The following is a 22,374-nucleotide window of genomic DNA, read 5'->3' as shown; positions in this document are numbered from 1 at the left end:
TTTTCTTTCTTTTTTTGAAATTTTTGTTTACCTCTCAAATGTTATCCCCTTTCCCAGTTTCCCCTCCAGAAACCTGCTATCTCCCCCTGCTTCTATGCAGGTGCTCCCCCACCCCCATCCACCCACACTGTCCCACCTCCCCACCTTGACATTCCTCTAAACTGGGTCTTTGAGCCTTCACAGTACCAAGGGTCTTTCCTCCCACTGATGCCAGACAAGGCCATACTCTGCTATATATCTGGCTGGAGCCATAGGTCCATCCCTGTGTAGTCTTGGGATGATGGTTTAGTCCCTGGGAGCTCTGCGGTTTCTGGTTGGTTGATATTGTTGTTCTTCTTATGGGGTTGCAAACCCCTTCAGCTCCTTCAGTCCTTTCTCTAACTTCTTCATTGGGTACCCCATTCTCATTAATGGTTGGCTGTGAGCATCTGCCTCTGTATTTGTCAGATTCTGGCAGAACCTCTCAGGAGATAGCTATATGAGGCTCCTATCAACATGCACTTCTTGGCATCTGCAATATTGTCTGGGTTTGGTACCTGTATATGGGATGGATCCCCAGGTAGGGTAGTCTCTGGATGGTCTCTCCTTCAGTGTCTGCCCCAAACTTTGTCTCCATATTTCCTCCTGTGAACATTTTGTTCCCCCTTCTAAGAAGGACTGAAACATCCACACTTTGGTCTTCCTTCTTCTTGAGCTTCATGTGACCTATGTATTGTATCTTGGGTATTCCGAACTTCAGACAAACTCAAGTCTAAGTGTATCAAAGACCTCCACATAAAACCAGATATACTGAAACTTGTAGAAGAAAAAGTGGGGAAGAGTCTTGAACACATAGGCACAGGGGAAATTTTCCTGAAGAGAACACCAATGGCTTATGCTCTAAGATCAAGAATCGGCGAACAGGACCTCATAAAATGTTTTTCATTCTCAATATGAGCGTAAGAAATCTAATTGCCAGATTTCCATTGTTGAACACATGAAATGAGAACACAGACCATTAATGACAGAAGTCATGACTGAGAGTTCTCTTTAATACCACAAATATGGCAAACATATGAGAGGAATGATGTTTTAAATTATCAACTAGAATGCAGTTAAATAAAATGAGATGATGCATAAAAAAGCATCACTTACAGAATTGGTCCAAACTTGCTGAATGAAGTTTGACCATTAACATATAATTTGACCCCTAACATATGTGCTGTCTCAAAGAGAATGTTCAAAAAAAAAGAGGGAAAAGAAAAGGAAGAAGGGTCTATATCTGCTTGCATAGAAAATTGAGTTATAAGTGAGGGAAATTCATCTTTAAGCATGAATAGCAAAATTCTTAAAGAGTGTTTGACCCCAGAAAAGACAGGAGAACACACACACAAACACAGGCTCACACCCAACCCCTCACACAGTCATACACACTGCACCATATATACACATATATGTATCAAACATACCCTGATCACCCCCAACTCCTAGAAATCTAGGAGTACAGTGAACAGATTCTTTTGAATGGAATATCATATATCTCACAGTGATGAGGGAAAACAAGAGTGTCATTTGGAGCAAGTCATTTCATAAACATTGTCTTTCATGTTGTAGCTGAAATCATCCAGGATAATAATGTGGGACATGGAAATGGGAGGAGGCAAAGCCAAAACCTGAACCAGTGCCACAGGCTTTGGAGTCTCTGTTTACAAGGGGAGTGGTTTATAAAGAATGAGCCATAGATAATTAGTATGAAATCTATATCATTCATCTCCTGGTAATTGCAAAGCATACATCAAAAATACAAAACTGAAAGCCACATTGATTTGTGATTCTAAAAATGAACTGTAAGTCAAGAAGGAAGCTTTCAATAAAGTGGTGGTTTAAAATGCAGGCCAATTAAAAGGGATGTAATTGTGATCCTTTCTATCAGTAGGGATGGTATTCACAGATTTTTTTCCCAGAAAGAATGACAAAAATCTGAATCCAATAGCCAGGAATACTGACTGTAGGGAAAAGAGATAAGTACATATACAGAGAGACACAGACTAGGAAAGGGAGAAGACCAAAAAAGTCTATTTTGAGTGTGTGTGTGTGTGTGTGTGTGTGTGTGTGTGTGTGTTTGTGTGTGTGTGTGTGTGTGTGTGTGTGTGTGTGTGTGTGTGCATGCTTGAGTGCATGTCTGAGAGACAAAAGAGTTTTTAGAAAGGCAGAATCAGAGATGCATAGGTAGAAAGAGACATGAGAGAAAGAATAAATACTTTCTATATGAAAGATACCTAACATAAGAGATGCATTTCTTGAAAGATTAAGGGGAGAGAGAGAGAGAGAGAGAGAGAGAGAGAGAGAGAGAGAGAGAGAGAGAGAGAGAGAGAGACAGAGAGACAGAGACAGAGAGACAGAGACAGAGAGACAGAGACAGAGAGGCAAAGACAGAGAGACAGAGAGATGTTCCAATTAATTTTGTAGGATGACTTAAACTCTTATTCCTAGAGGAGACTTAAACAGGCTTATTCCTAGAGGAGAATCCCTGAAACTCCAGTAGTACCTACTGACATGTGTTTCATCAGCAGGAACCATCTGACCTCTACCTTAAATTCAACCACTCCATCTGATCTTTCCAGGTGGACACTCTCCTCAATCCCAATACATGGATTCTGGCAAACAGTCTAGGGGTCTCTGGCTGAGTCGGAGGAAGGGCATATGGCAGCAAAGAAGAAAGAGGGTAATTTTTTGAAGCTGAAACGCTTCGCAAACATGATGTTCTTTTGGTATCTTGGGAGTATCCAAGAAACTCTCTAGGAATGTGGCTTAACAAGCTTGCTCTCTCCTTTACTGTCCTGTGTTCATTGCAGAGCACTTAGCAACATGGGAGGATGCTCAGGAATGCTAATGAGAAGGTGGTCACTGTAGAAGCAAAGCTTTGTAAAGGGCACTGAGGGTCTTTATGACCCAGAAAACAATAGCAAACAAACACTCTTGGAGGAGTCCCTTTCATTCTACAAAGCTGAAAGGAAGGTGGCTTTGTAAAACCAGCCAATCCTCTAATTTCAAAAGGTCACAGACTTCATGTCTCCTGCCAAAGAAGATATTTCTCAGTCTCCTCCATGTCCTATCTGTAACATATGTTGTTCTCCCTCTCCTTGTTCTGTTTTCCATTTGCTATTTCCCACTCCCATATCCAAGGGGAAGTTCTAGTAAATGTCCCAGTGGCTTCCAGTGGGAAGTAACACACAAAGCCCCATACTGCAAGTCAGGACACAGGGTCCTGCTATGTTCTAAGCTAAAAGCTCAGAGTAAGTCCTTTCCTCTTTCTAATCCTGCCTCACAATTTAGAGCTAGATGGTTTTCAGATCTCTCATTATTTAAAACATTGATTACTCTATTGTCCTTGGAGTTTTAACCTCACTACTTTCTCCTGTGAACTGCTTCTGAGTGTCTTGTCCATCCTATCTCATCATCTTTTGTAATTTATTGAGTTTTTATTGCTCTAACACATTTGGACAATAAGTGTTAAAAGTCTTGTCTTCCTCTAATATTTAAAAGATCCTTGAGGACGTGGTTTTCCTTATTTTATGCCACTCCATTTTTTCCTCTGTTTCCATGCACATAGTACAAAGCTAAACTGAGTTTAAAAATGGAATGAGAAGATATTCTTCTATGAAGGCCAGTATATTTTGGGAAGGTAGCATGGAAATCATTCAAGAATCATAGCAGACTGTTGATCAGTCACTTATTCTTTAATTATTATTGTTGCATATTTTATTCACACATGTACCCACAAGCATACAACCTACCTGGTCTTTCTAGTGTTTCTCACTATACATACTATATATGTGTTTAGGGCTGACCACTTGGGATTACCAAAATATTATTTTTCATTTTTTCTTAAAAAAAAGAAGCAGTGTTTAGTGAAATGGCCAATGTCAAGATTGAGGGAAAAGACAAACAAACAAACAAACAAACCAACAAAAATAATCCAGGCTCTCAGTTTGAAGGGAGCCTTCGTCTTATTTCTATCCTGTGACCTTGAGTGGGGCACACCTGCCTCTGAGCCTCAGTTTCCTGGTGGTCACAAGAGACACTAGCACATTCCTCTGGGGGCTGCTATGAAGACTGCATAGGAGTCAAGGAGTGAGGCTCCAAGATAAGGTCCTGGCTTGTGACACACTCAGCAACTCTCCACTATTCTCATGTTAGAGATGCAGCTTCCCCGGGCATCTGACAAGTCTTGCCACCTCTTTGTTCACAGCTCTAGATCCATCGTGGGCAAGCCTGTGACAGCCTATACCCTTGGTAAGTGGTGGGGCTGCCCAGAGACGGTGGGTGCCTAATGGAGGCAGGCAGTCCTGTCAAAATTGTGTGGGGTTACTCATCCCAGTTTCAGGGTTTCTGGCAGGATGTTTTGATAAAATAAATCTATTTTAAGTGACTGTAATGAAATACTAACCAGTTTCTGAAGGGTTTTAAAGATGTTTTTAAGAAGTTTTAGATCAAAGGCCCTGAGAAGGCAGGCCTTGCGCATTAAATATTTAGTACCGATTCAGTCACTTGAGAGCTCAGGCATCTTGACATTGCAAGAGAAAGAAAGCACATTCTAGTTGGGGACAGACTCATGTTAAAGACACAGGTGACAGGACTCAGCATCAAGAGGCCTATCTTCTGACTGGAATGTCAGAGGACTTGACCTTCGAGGCTGTCCATCTAAAGCTTCAGGATCTAAGAGAATTATTCATGACACACACTGGCTGAGCAAACAGGCTGTTTCTGAACACTGACAGCAGTGATCTGCCTCCTGCCTGCCGACAGCAGTCTCAGTGCCTCTCACTCTACACTGCCACTTGAGCCCACCAAGTGCCTCAGACCTGCCCTGTGTTCTGTGGTCCATGTGACAGACACTGTCCTAAGATCACATAGTCACTTACAGAGTCAAGGCACACAAAGCTTAGTGAGAGAAAGCCTTGTGAAGCCCATACTGAAATTGAGTGGCAAGGCTTGGGATGGTGTCAAGAGCTGTTGTCTCACAGTTCTAAAGTCTTTGAAATACATTTAATATCCCTTTGATGACAAGTAGCAATCTCAGGATTGGACATTGAAGGAAAGGTAAAACTCAATATCAGCTAGAAAGTAGTGGATTTTAATCAATAAACAGCCGTAGACACCCCAAGAACCTCTTAGTAGCTAAGAATCTTCTTCCCAGCAAAGTGATCACACTTGCCACCTTTAATACACTGCTTTTGACATCTAGTATTAGAGAACTATGCCATCCATTTGAACACAATTTTGAATTTCAGGTAGTGAATCTTTGTTTTGTATCATGGTAAGAAATAGTCTACCCAGGACTTGTAGTTTCAGATGATTTCTAGTAGTGTTATACCAGTGAATGTCCAAAACTAGGTGTTTAATGAACCCAAATTATATTAATAGTCAACAACTACATAATACTAAAAAAAAATCACTTAACGTTTTTGAAGCTCAGATTCCTATTTTTTCCCTTTCTCCATCTTTATTAAATTGGTTATTTCTTATTTACATTTCAATTGTTATTACCTTTCCCGGTTTCCAAGCAAACATTCCCCCTAACCCTTCCCCCTCCCCTTCGACATGGGGTTTCCCCTCCCCATCCTCCTCCCCTTACTACCCTCTCCCCCAGATTCCTATTTTTGTTTTAGAATAATATTGAGAGTTTAAATGGGATTGTGCATGCAAACCACACTTGGCGCACTTCAGATATGCCCAATGAATGCAAAGTTCTCTTCACATTTTTCTGACCTTCGGGAAGCCAGAAGAACTCTAATGGATTTCTTTAGCATCCAGCCTCTCATCTTCACTATTTTTTCATTTTAGAAACTTTATTAAATTACATGTAGCATAAGTGATTCCATCAGTGTTACTGGTCACATTCATAGCATCATGGCCATGTAATCAGCATTATTTTGTTGAGAATATTGTCCTTTTTTCAAGCATCAAAACCTAACCCCACTCAACACTTTATTTTACTTGCCCACACCCCAGCACAATGTTTTATTTGTCCATTTATTGTTATAATATAGGACATGCTTACACTTTCTGAGAAGTATGATCCATGCTTCTAAGAATATTCACACAATAGTCTTTCCATCTCCAATTTTCATGGCTCTACACACATGGTTGGGGTTTCAGAGTCACATGGCAATCCTTTGTAACTTCCTATGGAACCATGGATAACTTCTCTAAGAACTGGCACATTTCATGCTTCTTCCCAATCTTCCCACCTGCATTTTGTCTGTAACCATATATGTGCACAACCAAGCAAGTTGTCTTGATATGTTCATATGTGTATGACATATATATGGTTACACAGACACGCACACACACACACACACACACACACACACGTAACAAACAAAGGAAAGCATTACTTTGGGAAGGAACATGATGGAATTGGTGGGAGGAAAGGAAGAAGAGTAATGCTATAACTATAAGACCTGTCAATAATGACCCCATTTCTGGCTCATAACAAAGAAGAGTGGGAAGCACAAGTTGATCCTACTAGAATAGGCTGCTATGAAAACAGTCAGTGCTCAGGGGTTGAGGAAAAGTCTGTGCTTGCAGGATAGCTGCTCACTTGGTTGGTGTGGAAAAGCACTGCCGTTAGATCAGGGGTTGGTTATATGCCTAATGGGAGAAAATTATTTTCTTAAGAGAGCCACAGGCTTCAGATAGTAAGCATCTTGGAACGATGAGACCTCCTTACTTCTTCAGCCCTCCCCTTATGAACATCTTTGAGAGGAGCCCCCACTTCAGGGAAAGCAGTTTTGCTTCTGAGACCTGGCTGACTCACAGCAAGGGAAGTGAGAAGATGTTTTCCCATTTATTTATTTTTTTGGTCAATATAATCAGTATTTACATTTTAGGTGAATAGTTTAAGTCTGTTAAAATAACAGACACCTAGACTGTCAAATCCTGTTGTGTACTCTGATCAAGATAGCCAGATAAATACTAACTCTCATGGTCTTTTCTGAGAAACACAGCCTTTTAGGTGTTCTTACAAAGTAAGGAAGTAAAAGATAGCACAATGCCATCATTTTGCATTCATATAAATCTTTATAAATAAAATATACTTTTAACTGTAGATATTAATTGAGAATGTATTGTCATGGAAGCAATAAAGGATTAATTTTATTCATTTTTTAAATAATCACAGGCTTTTGAGGTAAATTGTTTAGGTTCAGATCCAAAATACAATCATTGTCACTCATTAGCTCTGTACTTCTTTAGGTAAATTAATCTGTCTATACTTATATTCAAATATTTAAGTAAATAAACCGGACAGACTTCAAAAGTTGTCATGACAGTTATATCAGAAAATATATATCATCAGCTTAGCTACTGCAATGTGCTCAAAGGATGTTATTTTGATTTATGCTACTCTATAATATGCTCAGAAAAGGAAGATTTATGTTCCCTAAGACCCGATCAAAAAACAGACTAAGTAATATGAAGTAATTTGCTAGGCTTGACATTGAATGGTTCCCTGTACTGTTGTAACAATTCTGGTGGGATTCAAACGTTGATCAACCTGATTGTAAATACTGTACTGGGAATAGGGCAATTGTTGAAATGATTGTGTCTGCAGTTGTCAACATTGTAAATACTAGTCATATTAATAGAAATGCCTGGTCATTGGGTAAGGAATTTTGAGTTTTCAAATAAAATGCAGACATGTTTATACAGATCCATCACTTCTTAGGTGTACAACGGGTTCTACAGAACATCAGCCACTGTCTCCATTTTAAAGTAGGCGCCATTTTGCAGGCACACTCAGCATGTGATTATCTGTCTAAGCTGGACTATATATTTGTATTGGGGAAATGATCAGAAAAAAATAGATTTTCTCTGAGCAGAACAGTGCTGGGGAAGCAAAGGTCTAGGTATTATCTTGAGGGAGAGCTTAGTAAATAAAACACAGCCATCAGTCTTCTGACCACATTCAGCTCCTCAGGTTGCATGGAAGGACTTCTTAGAAGAGGAAGACTTCCTAACCCTAAGCATGAGTCAGAAGAAAGGGCAGGGAGATGAGCTTCACTCACTTAGAGACAACTGAGGGGTAGCCAGAGCACACAATGAGGACCAAGTCTAAGAGCACCTGGAAAGCTGGGGTGCCTTTCCTTGTATCATCAACTGTTACTTTATTGTCCAGTTCCTCAAATATGGGGGCAAAAGAAAATTCTGAAATAGAAGATGGCCTACAGCCCTGGTTCATGAGGCAAAGGTGCAAAAAGGTAGCTAAAAGTCTTAAGCTTTTTGACCAGGTTAATGACACAATCACTTATGTGGCAGAGAGAAAGAGAGAAGAGAGAGAGAGAGAGAGAGAGAGAGAGAGAGAGAGAGAGAGAGAGAGAGAGAGAGAGAGAGAGAGTTAAAGTCAGAAAAAAACTAGGTACAAACCATCAAATTCTGGTTCTGGTTATTCAGACTTGAGTTTAAGCAAGGTAGTTAACTTGAACCCCATTTAAAAAGAAAAGAAATTAGCAGTTTACAATCTGGAAGAAGACTTTTAAGAGAATCCGGTCAGGCTGGCATCTTGGCCTCAGAGATTTGATTCTCTAGAATGGCAAAAAATTAATTTCTATACTTTAGGAGTCTCCTAGCTATGGTATCTCATCACAGTAATAAAAGAGAAAAAGCTATACAGTTTGGCTAAAATGTGTGTCTCTTTGTTTCAGTGAGGAGCAGGAGAGACCCAATCACTAACCAAAGTTCTGCTCCTTTGGTTCACACACCTCTGTCCTTAGCTCCTGTCTTCTTCAGCTAGAAAGGAAAGTTACTGCTAGAAGACTCATCTTAGTCCCTGCCCCAGACCAAATTTAACGACTTCTGCTGTCTATAGTTTAGGGATCATGAATGGAAGAGAGTGCTGAAAACCCTCAGCCACCTGGCTCCCTGTCACCCTTATGGAATGGCAGTTTGGACAAACAATATCAAGACTGTAATGTTCTTGTGACCTAGTTAGACAAAGGAAACATTAAAATATGTATGAATATTACTGAATAAGAATTATGAGTTTGATTCAACAGTTGTGGTGCATATTAATATTTTGTTATTATCCTTTTTAATATAGGAGAAATATTGGAAACCTCTATTCTCTTGATAACAAAACAACTATGTTTTAATGTAATGCTATGGTAAATAAGCCAGCAAATGTAATGATATTGGAGGATGGAATTAAATAATTTAGAAATTGATAATATAGCATGTAATAAATTAATATGAACCAAGACAGAAAGAGTAGGAAGTGTTTGCTTTAGTTTCTGGAATGATATGTATTTGCAAAAGCAAAGAAAGACTCTGAGTATAGCAGTTTCTCTTTGTAACAGAGATATAATTGCTGTCTATTTGGCTTCTTTGGTTAATGGGGGGAGGGTGCTGAAATCCAGGACCGACAACAGCTAGTGATGAACAGGAATTTGTGCTCCTGCCTTGATAAATTTTAGGATGTTTTTCTCAGTCTCTAACTTCTTCTTTAGTTTCCACCACTTCAGGAGCTTAGTTTTCCTGAAATATAAGCAAGTCTAAATGGAAAAATCTATTGAATAATACTCTAAATATAACTCTGAGAAAAATATACACATGGAATTTATATGCTATAATTCTTTATTTGTGGAGTGCTAGCATTGTGTTAGACTCTTTGTTAATTATCCATTTAATTTTCCTAATAAGTTCAAGTGACTCTATAATATAAATTATTAACTATAGATCAAGTATGTTTGTGAACCTACCTGGGGATACAAGGCAAAATCTAGTACAATAAATAATAAAAATCTAGTACCCCTTAAATAAACCCATTACAAGTGTTAGCCTATGAACTGAGGAATCTAGGCTGACAGGAGATCTGCATCAATAGGAGGAAAGATCTTGGCTACCTTGATATGATTTTAAGAATAGCAGAGGGCTTTAGGATACCTTGGGACAAAATTGGAAAGCTGGAATATTCTGGTTAGAAACCCAGAAAACCCATAGAAAACCCATTAAACCATGAAAGAACTTAACTACAGAATCCAGGATGACCCTAAGATCTGCCCAGAGCCAGCAACTACTAAGAGTAAACTATTGCTGTGGACAGTCACAAGTAATGCTAAAATCAATCAATGAATATGCTTCAGCATGTATTCAATACTAAGAGAAATATTCAAAACAAAAAGATGATTACTATATGATACCATTTATGTGAAATATTCAGAAATAATGAATTTACAGTTTCTACTATGGCCAAAAGTGGAGACTATCCAGAGATCTTTCTGAGGCTATAGAAATATTCAAAAACTATATTGTAATATTTATTCAGCTCTTAAAATTTGCTCAAAATTATATAATTTTATCTTTACAATGGGTAGATCTTTTTCTGTGTATACAGAAAAATGTAATATAAAATATCCACAAAAGAGATTTCCCAGGATGTCTTTGTTTTTATGTTGTTTTGCTTGATTGTATTACCAGGGACTACTGAGGAGTAGCAAAGTAAAATGTCATTTGCCATAACTCAAAAGGGTTGGTTACAGCTATAGTCATGATATGGAATAATCCTGGCAATAAAATATAATCTCTCTTTTTGCCTGTGATGTCAGACTCCATATTGGTATCCCCACTTATAATTATCTGCCTTCCAAATTGGGATAAGGATTAACTAATTATGGTGGTACCTTACACACCAACCATAATAAATACCTTGTAACCCAAACCAAGAGTTGTTTGGCCTGCAGAAGTATGCCAGAAAGCCCCCCCCCAAATAACCTTAGTATCTGGTTTGAGACTCAACTCTGAGGATTGAACAGACTCACAGAGTTCATGTGGCACATATGTTTCATATGGAACAGTGGACCTTGACCATTCATCAGCTTTCCTTTCTTGAGACTATTCTCAATGTGCTTATTAGAGGGGCGGGGATGAGTATTAGAATTAAAGACTCAGTTTAAATCTTGACCCTCATACATGGACCTGAGTAAAAGAAATTACTTTTTGTAGCTTTATTTCATCCATTGGGAAAATTTTCCTACTCCATGAGCTACTCTGAGAAATAATTAGGATTGTCCACACAAAGGGAACGATCCAATATGTGGAAGCAGAATATAACCAATAGGACAGTGAAGATTTTCCAGGATATTAACTTCAATACTCCTGTCTACCTTAATCTTCCAAGAATTCCGTATGCCAAACAAGCCAGTTATCTAACTAAATATGACTGTGTAATGACTCTGGCCCTCTGTTTCCTGGGTAACATTAGTCTCAGCTTTGTACTCAGTAACCTTATTCATCTCTCAGTACACAAGTTAAAGCTTGTATTCTGCATGCTGTTTATTCTAAACATTAACTCTTTAAATAAATAATTCACATCTTTGATTATCTGGCTTACATATATTTGGGCATGTATAGTTTCTATGGTACAGAATACATTAACTTCTGAAAACAAACTGAGGCTTGTACAGCATTCTCAGATGTCCCGACCATGTCTCTCATGGCATCTAAAACACTTTTCCATCTTTCTATGAGAAACTTAAAGAATGAAATTCTTTATTCAACTCCATTTTTTGCTTTATAGTAAGAATGAAAAGCACCCAAAGAAAAGAGACAACATACAAGCCATGTGATGTTAGAGGAAGGAGCAGAATTGAGGCTTTCTGTGGCAGAGACCTCAGCTGCCCCTCAATATCAATTATCTTTCTTAACCAATTATTAGACAGAACAAGGCTTCTAAGAACAAAGACTACATTTCAAACCCTTATTTTACTGAAATATGGGTGGGAATTCTACTGAATGACATGTTATATATTTACATTTTCTTCACTCATTCCTTTTATTCTTATGCCTAGAACATAGATGCAATGTGGAATTCCAATATCTGATAATGAGGTTGAAGACCACTTCCCATGGATGGCAGAGAGAGAAAGCTGTAGGAACATGACTCCCTGAGGCTTTCAAGGAGCACAGATACAGTATCTGCGGTAGATTGCTAGCATCCAGACTTAGGCGGAGAAAATAAATTTCTAATTATTAAAATATATTGTATAAAATAGTAAAAGAGAAAAAGAAATTAACTTCTATCTTGTTTAAGATATTATTTTTGCTATTATTTTAGATATCTATTATCAGAAGCTTAACATATTTTATTGCCTGTCTTAAAAGTGGCCTGCTGTTTGCAGCACTTAGTAATACTCTTTTTTTTTTTTTTGGTTCTTTTTTTTTTCGGAGCTGGGGACCGAACCCAGGGCCTTGCGCTTCCTAGGTAAGCGCTCTACCACTGAGCTAAGTCCCCAGCCCCGCACTTAGTAATACTCTTAAACATGTATCTTTTTTATTCCTATATTTTTAGTTTACATACTTTTCCTCATTAATTAATTTATTCACTTTAAAGCCTGATCCTAGTCCTCTCCCTTCTCTGTTCCCAGTCCTATCCTCACACCCCTACCCCAGTTTCCCATCCCCTTTTCCTCAGGGAAATGGGTAACAGTCCACCCTGGTACATCAAGTCCCAGCAGGATGCATCCTCTCTCACTGAGGCCAGAGAAGGCAACTCAGCTATAGAAAAGGGATACAAAGGCAGGCAACAGAATTAGAGACAGCCCCTGCTCTAATTAAACTTGTATCTTAATTTATTCCTTCATAAATGCAATCATTCACTCAATATCCTGCTGGGTAAATGAGAGAAATAAAAGTTCCTTTTTTCTTAAGTGCATAAATATTAATGGGAAATTTATTTTTTAAAATTATCTACCAGTTCATATGTTTGATAAACATTTATATTAGATTTTCTCTAACAGTTTCATTTCAAATAATCCCAGTCTCTAGTAATATATTGCTATCAGGATTAAGTGTTTCTAATTTGTTCTTTTTCCTCTACATTCACTACCTACCCTTTTTCACTTTTAAGTTTTCCTGGAAAGTATGTTCTGCATGGGGACACATCAATGGGATTTCTTACCAACGGTTGGGTTGCCCAATAAGGAGCCTCAGTGGGACACCAAAGAGGTATTAGAATGAAGAGTACATGCAGTCATGCTATATACAACAGTATGATTAATGGTAGAAACACAGTGGTTCCTCCCCCTCCCCTTCTATATTGGTGTTCCCCTCCCCATCCTGCCCCCATTACCGCCCTCCTCCCAACAATCACGTTCACTGGGGGTTCAGTCTTGGCAGGACATAGGAAAGAGATCAGGAGTCAGTCACAAATGCAAGCATCACCAACAGAATACAAGAGATAGAAGAGAGAATCTCAGATGTAAAACATACCCTAGAAGACATTGACACAACAGTCAAAGAAAATATGAAAGGCAAAAAGATCCTAACTCAAAATATTTAAGAAATCCAGGACACAATGAAAAGACAGAACCTAAGAATAATAGGTATATAAGAGAGTGAAGATTCCCAAATCAAAGGGCCAGCTAGCAACTTCAATAAATTATAGAAGAAAAGTTCCCTAACCTAAAAATGAGATGCCCAAAAACATACAAGAAGCCTACAAGACATGAAACAGGTGGGACAAGAGAAGAAATTCCTCCCATCACATAATAATTAAAACACAAAATGCACAGAACAAAGAAAGAATATTCAAAGTGGTAAGGAGAAAATGTCAAGTAACATATAAAGGGAGACACATCAAGATTACATGAAACTTCTCAATAGAGACTATAAAAGCCAGAAGACCTTGGGCAGATGTCATACAGACCCAAAGAGAACAAAAATGCCATCCCAGTCTATTATGTCCAGCAAAACTCTCAATTACCATAGAGGGAGAAACCAAGACATTCCAGGACAAAACCAAATTTAAAAAATATCTTTCCCCCAATCCAGCAATACAGAGGATAACAGAATGAAAATTCCAACATAATGAGAGAAACTACACCCAGAAAAGCAAGAAACTAATCTTCTCATAAAAGAAGAGAACCACACAAGCATAATTCCACCTCTAACCACAAAAATAACAGGAAGCAACAATCATTGGTCCTTATTATCTCTCAACATCAATGGACTCAATTCCCCAATAAAAAGACATAGACTAGAAAGCTGGATATGAAAATAGTACCCAACATTTTGTTGCACATGGAAACACATTTCAGTAACAAAGACAGGCATTAACCCAAATTAAAAGGCTGGAAAAATTTTTTTTCAGGAAAATGGTCTCAAGAAACAAGCTGGAGTAGCAATTCTAGCATCCAATAAAATAGACTTTCAACCAAGAGTTATCGATAAAGATGGGAAATGACACTACATACTCATTCATGGAAAAATCCACCAAGAGAAACTTTCAATTTTAAACTAGATTGCCCCAAATACAAGGGCACTCACATATGTTTAAAAAAAGGAAAAGGAAAAGAAAAACAAACAAGCATTACTGAAACTCAAAGCACACATTGAAGCTCACACACTAATAGTTGGAGACTTCAACACCCCACTCTCATCAATGGACAGATCATGGAAACAGAAACTAAACAAACAAACAGTGAAACTAACAGAAGATATGAAAAAGATGGACTTAACAGATGTTTACAGAACATTTTATCCTAAAATAAAAGAATATACCTTCTCAGCTCCTCACAGTACCTCCTTCAAAATTGACCATATAATAAGATACAAAACAGGCCTCGACAGATAAAAGAAGGTTGAAATAATCCCATGCATTCTATCAGATAACCACAGACTAAGGCTGGTCTTCAAAAACAACAACGAAAGCCATGAAGTTCACTTACACATGGAAGCTGAACTCAATGATAACTTTGTCAGGGAAGAAGTAAAGAAAGAAATTAAAGACTCTTGGAATTTAAGGAAAATGGAGGGACAACATACCCAAACTTATGTGACACAATTAAAGGAGTAGTAAGAGGAAAACTCACAGCTCTGAGTGCATCCACAAAGAAACTAGAGAAAGCATACATGATCAGCTTAACAGTACATCTAAAAGCTCTAGAACAAAAAGAAGCAAATACAACAAAGAGGAGTAGATGGCAGGAAATAATCAAACTCAGGGTTGAAATCAATCATGTAGAACAAAGAGTACTATAAAAAGAATAAACCAAACCAGGAGCTGGTTCTTTGAGAAAATCAACAAGATAGATAAACTCTTTGCCACACTAACCAGAGAGCACACAAACAGTTTGGAAGTTAACAAAATCAGAAATTAAAAATGGAGACAAAACAACAGAAACTTAAGAAATTCAAAAAATTATCAGATCCTACAACAAAACCTATATTCAGCAAAACTGGACATGAAGTGGATGATTTTATAAACAGATACTAACCAAAGTTAAATCAGGATCAGATAAACCATCTGAACAATACCATTACCCCTAAGGAAATAGAAGCAGTCATTAAAAGTCTCCCAACCAAAAAATCCCCAGGACCATATAGTTTTAGTGTAGAATTCTATTAGACCTTCAAAGAAGACATAATACCAATACTTTTCAAACTATTTCATAAAATATAAACAGAAGGAACACTAAGACATTTTATGAAGTCACATTTATACTAATACCTAAACCGCACAAAGATCCAAAAAGAAAGAGAACTTTAGACCTCATGAATATTGATGCAAAAATACTCAATAAAATTCTTGCAAACCAAATCCAAGAATACATCAGCATGATCATTCACTATGTTCAAGTAGGCTTCATCCCAGAGATGCAGGGATGGTTCAATATACAGAAATCCATCAATGTAATCCACTATATAAACAAAGTCAAAGAAGAAAACCCCAAGATCATCTCATTACATGCTGAAAAAGCCTTTGACAAAATACAACAACCCGCCAGGCTAAAAAGTATTGGAGACAATAAGAATTCAGGTCCATTTGTAAATATAATAAAAGCAATATACAGCAGACCAATAGCCAACATCAAGCTAAATGGCAAGAAACTTGAAGCAATCCCACTAGCATCTGGAACAAGACAAGGCTGCCCACTCTTCTCCTATTAGTACTTGAAGTTCTAGCCAGAGAAATTAGGCAACAAAAGGAGATCAAAGGAATACAAATTGGAAAGGAGGAAGTCAAGACATTGCTATTTGCAGATGCTAGTATACTTAAGAACTCCAAAAAGTTCCACAAGAGAACAACTAGAGCTGATAATCCACTTCAGCAAAGTGGCTGGATACAAAGTTAACTCAAACAAATCAGTAGCTTTCCTCTACTCAACGGATAAGCCAGCTGAGAAAGAAATTAGGGAAACGACACCCTTTATAATAGTCACAAATAATATGAAACATGTTGGTGTGACGCTAATCAAGAAAGTGAAAGCTTTGGATGACAAGAACTTCATGTCTCTGAAGAAAGAAATTGAAGAAGACCTCAGTAGATGAAAAGATCTCCCATGCTCAGGGATTGGCAGGATTAACGTAGTAAAAATGGCTGTCTTACCTAACACAAACTACAGATTCAATGCAATCCCCATCAAAATTCCAACTCAATTCTTCATAGAGTTAGGATAGCAAAAAAACCCAGGCTATCAAAAATCATTCAAAACAATAAAAGAACTTCTGGGGGGAATCACTCTTCTTGACCTCAAGCTATTTTATAAAGCAACAGTCTTAAAAACCGCATGGTATTGGCACGGAGACAGACAGGTAGAACAATGGAATAGAACTGAAGACCCAGAAATGAACTCACACACCTATGGTCACTTGATCTTTGACAAAAGAGCCAAAACCATCCAGTGGAGAAAAGATTGCATTTATAACCAACGGTGTTGGTTCAAACCTGGCAGTTAGAATGTAGAAGAATGCAAATTGACCCATTCTTACATCCTTATACAAAGCTCCAATCCAAGTGAATCAAAGAGCACCACACAAAACCAGATACAATGAATCTAATAGAAGAGAAAATGGGAAAGAACCTCGGACACATTGGCACAGGGGAAATTTTCCTGAACAGAATGTGAATATCTTATGCTCTAAGATCAAGAATTGAGAAATAGGATCTCATAAAATTGAAAATGTTCTGTAATGTGAAGGACACTGTCAATATTCTAATATGGCAATCACAACTTGGGAAAAGATCTTTACGAACATTACATCTGATAAAGGGCTAATATCCAAAATATACAAAGAACTCAAGACTCCAGAGAATCAAATAACCCTATTAAAAAATATGGTCAAGAGCTAAACAGAGAATTATTAATTGAGAAATCTCAAATGGCTGAGAAGCACTTAAAGAAATGTTTGACATCCTTAGTCATCATGGAAATGCAAATCAAAAGAACCCTGAGATTCCACCTCACACCAGTCAGAATAGCTAAGATCAAAAACTCAGGTGATGGCAGATGCTAGCAAGGATGCAGAGAAAGGGGAACATTCCTCCATTGCTGTGGGATTGCAAGCTCATAAAACCACTTTGAAAATCAGTCTGGAGGTTCTCAGAAAATTGGAAATAGTTCTACTTCAAAACCCAGCAGTACCACTCCTAGGCACATACCCAAAAGATACTCCAACATGTAACAAGGACACATGATCTACTGTGTTTATAGCAGCCTTATTTATAGTAGCCAGAAGCTGGAAAGAACCCAATAGTCCCTCAACAGAGGACTGGATACATAAAATGGGGTACATATACACTATGGAGTACTACTCAGCTATTAAAAACAATGATTTCATGAAATTCTTAGGCAAATGGCTAGAACTAAAAACGTCATCCTGAGTGAGATAACCAAGTCACAAAAGAACACACTTGGTATGTACTCACTTCTGTCAAATAGAAGCTCAGAATACCTATGATATAATTCACAGACTATGAAACCGAAGAGGAAAGAAGATCACACCAAAGTATGGATGCTACAGTACTACTCAGTAGGGAGAAGAGAATACACTCTGAGAAGTAGATGGAGAAAGGTGTCTGGGAGGGAGATAGGAGGGAAAGGGATAAAGGGGGGACAGTCAGATATGGGAGGAGATGAGGACAAGAACAGATGGTGGGAAATTTGAAAGTAGGTGTATAGCAGTGGGGGGTTAGAGAACTGGGGGTAGCTACAAGAAAGTCCCAAATGCCAGGGACCCAAGAAGTTCCCAGGATCCAACAGGGAAACCTTTAGCCAAAATATACCACAAAGAGGAGATATAATCTGTAGGGACCATATCCAGTGGATAGGCTGCACCCAGTTGAGGGATGAGGCCACTGTAAAAATATTAATCCAGAATTCCTCCTGTCAATAGGAGATGCAGGGACAAAGAGTGGCACAGAAACTGAATGAAAGGCCATCTAGAAACTGCCCCACGTAGGCACCCATCCCATCTGCTGAAACCAAACCCAGACACTATTGCTAATGCGAAGAAGTGCTTACTGACAGGGGCCTCTATGGCTTTCCCCTGAGAGCCTCTTCCAGAACCTGATAAATACAGATGCAGATGCTCACAGCCAAACATTAGACTGAGCATGGGAACCCCAATAGGGAAGTTAGGGCAAGGACTGTAGAAGCTAAAGGGGTTTGTAACCGCAGAGGAAGAACAATATCAACCAACCAAACCCCGAAAGAACCCAGGGACTAAACCACCAAGCAAAGAGCACACATGGAGTCACCCATGGCTCCAGCTGGATATATAGCAGAGGATTGCCTTATCTGGCATCACTGCAAGGGGAGTCCCTTGGTCCTGGGGAGGCTTGCTGACCCAGGATAGGCCAATGCTTAGCTGCTGAGGCAGGAGTGGTTAGTTGGTTGTGGAACACTCTCATAGAGGCAGGGTGAGGGAGGAGGAGGGGGGGCTGGTGGAGGGGACACTGGGAAGGGGAATAACATTTGAAATGTAAATAAATAAAATAACCAATAAAAAAGAAAGCCCAACTAAGATAACCACCTAGTTCTTTCTATTCCAACAGTTAAAAACAAATATGGAATGGATGTTAAAATCTTTAGACCAGGAACTTAAACCAATAGAACAAAAGTAAGTTTGGGAAGTGACCCAGAACAGAGACAAACGCACATTTACTCAGCATTCCATACCGATTGCCATCCTATACTCAAAGTAAGCTGGATTCACTAAGAAGCAAATTTATTCCCATTGAGAAGTTTACCACCATGAAACATTTTTGTGCCTTTGTAGCACACAGTAGACACCTTCTCTTCTTTCAGTGACTCAGGGAGTGTCCAGAACATTTTGAAGAGAGCTGTTTCAGTTTCCTTCCTTATGATGACCATCTGTCTCAAATCTTACTCTCTTACTCTCTGGTGCCCTTGGAGTAATGGATCACACTTTCAAAAACAGTCACCAAAATAATCCTTATGATTATTTCTAGGTATGGAATTATTATTTGAAGCTTATTTCTATTTATTATTTTAAAATTTGAAAACACTCCAGAGCATATAGTCTACAGAACACCATTTTCATAATTTATACTCTACAAAATTCCATTGCTGAGTTCCCACTTTATTGTTGCCTTTTTCAAAATGGGCACCCCAAGCTAGATTCTGGCCTTACCACACTCTGTCCAAGCTGTTCCCGGAAGAAGTAGTCCATGTTTTTCTTTTGTAGGCTGTCGAGGTAGTGCTGGAAGCGAGTATATGTATATGGGTAGCAATAAGCAAACTGGTAAATATCATCTTCTCTGTCGAAACAGAATGCAAAGGACATCACATAATTCTTCCTGTGGTCTGGGCAGCGATAGTAGTAAACATTTTTTGGTGGTAGCCTTTGCCTAGAAAATACAAACAAGGACAGTAACTCAAGACTTAAAGTTAACAAATGGGAGTGAATGTCTAGGAAAATGTCTAGAAAAATGGTGTCATGGCAATGGGAGAATGATGAAGCTCCACGGGGTCAAAAACATATGGGGAAAAGGAAGCACGTTGTCAAAGGCTGGCGCTCTGCTTTCTCAATAGTTTGGAAAATGCAAAATTAACAAAGACAAACCAATTTTGTAGATTTGTCTACCCCTAGTTTGTTATCCCTGTATGCTTAGGCATTGTGTTAGGGTTGGGAGATAACAATAGCAAATTTGACAAGTAATATCAGTAATATTATAAGAGGAAAACAGTCAAAACTTAAGAATATACAATATAGTTACAAAAAGTCTGATCGTTTGAATAACAATGTACCTCAGAAATCCCACGTTGGTAGAACTGTCTGGGAAGAGTTAGGGTGTGTAGAGTTGTTGGAGCTGGTATAGCATTGAGGGTAGGATTTGAGGTTGCAAAAGCCCATGCCATTGGTAGTTAGTTCTCTCTGTGTTTTCTCTTTATAGAACAAGTTGTAAGCTATCAGCACCTCTTCTAGTTCCATGGCTGCCTGATGCCATGCTTCCTGCCAAGATGGTTGTAGACTCTAACTGTATGGAACTCTGAGTCTCAAATTAAAAACGCTCTTCTATACGTTTCCTTGCCTATGGTGTTTTGTCACAGAAATTGAAAAGTTACTAAAACAGATGGCAAAAGGTTCTTTAAGAAAAATAAAGTCCGGGGCATTGAGACATCAATGAGTAGAAGTCTATTTTTCTGAGGAAGTTCGGATTTGTTTTCTATTATAAGACTAACTCACATTTTTAAAGTAAACTAATATGCACTGTGAATACTCAAGAGAAAGAAACAAAATATTCAACATTACTTTAAATTATTAATAATATTTTGAACAGAGTACTATATAAGACTAATTTTTAATTTAATACTTCAGCACATTTCTTTTCTTCCTACTCAAAGAGAGTCAGATAAAACTGTACCTCTTCCATTATCTTGTGGTAGCAGCCATGGGATAATTCAACTCACACATTTAATAGTTGATCATGCTCTTTTATTGATTGCTATATAAGTTTTATGTACCTAGACTGATCTAGAAGATCTTTAAGACAAAGGATATTTTGGAGAATGCCTACACTGGGTGAAGAATATAAGACGTGCATCTTATGGCTTTGATTTAGTAGAAGAATCAAGGGGAACAGAAAGAGTGTAAGCCAGAGGAGGAGAGTGAAGAAGGTGAAATCAAGAAAATCAAGAATGGTGGTGGCTGCACGCAGAGCAGTCTGGAAATTTGTTGAATGACAGATCCATGAGCCTTATTATGATTAGTGTTAAAATGTTAACGTGACGGAAGTTAGAATATCATGGAAACTTGGGCCTCTGCACATCTCTGGAAGGAATTATCTTGGGTATAGTAATCAAGGTGGAAAGTGCGCAATCACTGTAGGTGACTGGGTCACTTCTAGGCCAGAGATTTTGGAGTATTTAAAGAGTACAGAAAGCATGCATGCGTGCATTGTTTTGTTCTCCAGACTGCAGATGTAATGGAAAACCTACTTCCAATTCTTGATGTCTGAACTTCCATACCATATCAGACTATGACTTTGGATTGAGAGTTAAACCTTTTCTCCCTTGTTTGTGTCAGAGTGCTTTATCACAGCGTTGGGAAAAGAAAACAAGACAAGTATTCAAATATGTTTTGTGCTTTGCTAAGGTGAATTACCTGGTTAAGGTGAGGGAAGAAGGTATGAGATGTTTTTAAGTTCCGAGATAATATAGCAGTGATGTTTACTCATATATTTAGATATATGACTCTACTGGATATATTAAATATTAAAATAGTTGATTATATTAGAAAACAAGTGGTTGAAACGGTAAGCCATGGAACTAAGAAAGATGAGAACTTGAAGGTGCTTAAGTACAGTGTGGAAATATCCACCCCAAGCCAAAGGAATTGGAATTTTCATATAAAGTTCAGAGGTGGTATCAGGATGCAAAGTGCTGTGCTTAGATTCACCAAAGCAATACATTTACTTCCTACTTCCAAGAGAATGAATATGAGGAAATAATCTTCATATAAGACCTTCAAGAAAATTCCACATACACTCATTCTAACCAGATTGCTACGCTGAATCTGCCTATATTGAAATGCTGGGGTTACTCCTGATGAGGCAGAGTAGTAACGGAAAATGGGTGGGAAGCAAGGAGTAAAGACATTACCTGATGCTCCTATGTATGGAATGTAAGAGAATGAGAAATGAATACTGTACTCAAAGTGTCACACTTCAGTTGATGGTTTTACTATCAAATAATAAAGTATCATGTTCCAAGTGAACAAAAGAGAGGTGAAGGAAATAGAAATTTAAAAGAATGAGACTATTAACTATGAGACTGAGTTCCACAGGATAATGGTAATGGTGGAAAGGATTATCGAGAAGGCACTACTGAAAAGGCAAGAATAGAGTGGGAGTAACAGATCTAAGGAGGGATGTTGAAGTAGAGAAAATGTGTGTGCTCCACAATTGCAATTTGATTGATGATGCAAGAACAGGAGGGTGGGGAGGAAGCTCATCTCCAAAGCTTGGATTAATAGTTGGAAAGGAAGCCAGTGAAAGAGCTTTGAAGACTCCATGCTGTGATGGTCACTCCAGGTCCTGGCTCAGAGATCTGAGTAGGAGTCTCCTGGAGACCTGGATTAGTGTATGTTCCT

General features: G+C 38.4%; 1 protein-coding gene across 4 annotated transcripts in view; it reads right to left on the bottom strand.

Annotated features, from left to right (window-relative positions):
- The window catches only part of Agbl4 (AGBL carboxypeptidase 4), a 1,315,938-nt gene that overhangs the window by 500,629 nt on the left and 792,935 nt on the right, over nt 1-22,374 (bottom strand). For all 4 annotated transcript variants that reach the window (XM_087659984.1, XM_087659985.1, XM_087659983.1 and 1 more), the window contains 1 exon segment: nt 19,414-19,630. In XM_087659984.1, the coding sequence (XP_087516110.1) occupies nt 19,414-19,630 (217 nt within the window).

Source organism: Rattus norvegicus, chromosome 5, assembly GCF_021556685.1.
Source record: "Rattus norvegicus strain SHRSP/BbbUtx chromosome 5, alternate assembly SHRSP_T2T, whole genome shotgun sequence".
Lineage (NCBI taxonomy): Eukaryota > Metazoa > Chordata > Mammalia > Rodentia > Muridae > Rattus > Rattus norvegicus.
Note: the sequence above shows the minus strand (reverse complement) of the source record. Positions and strands in the feature narration are given on the sequence as shown.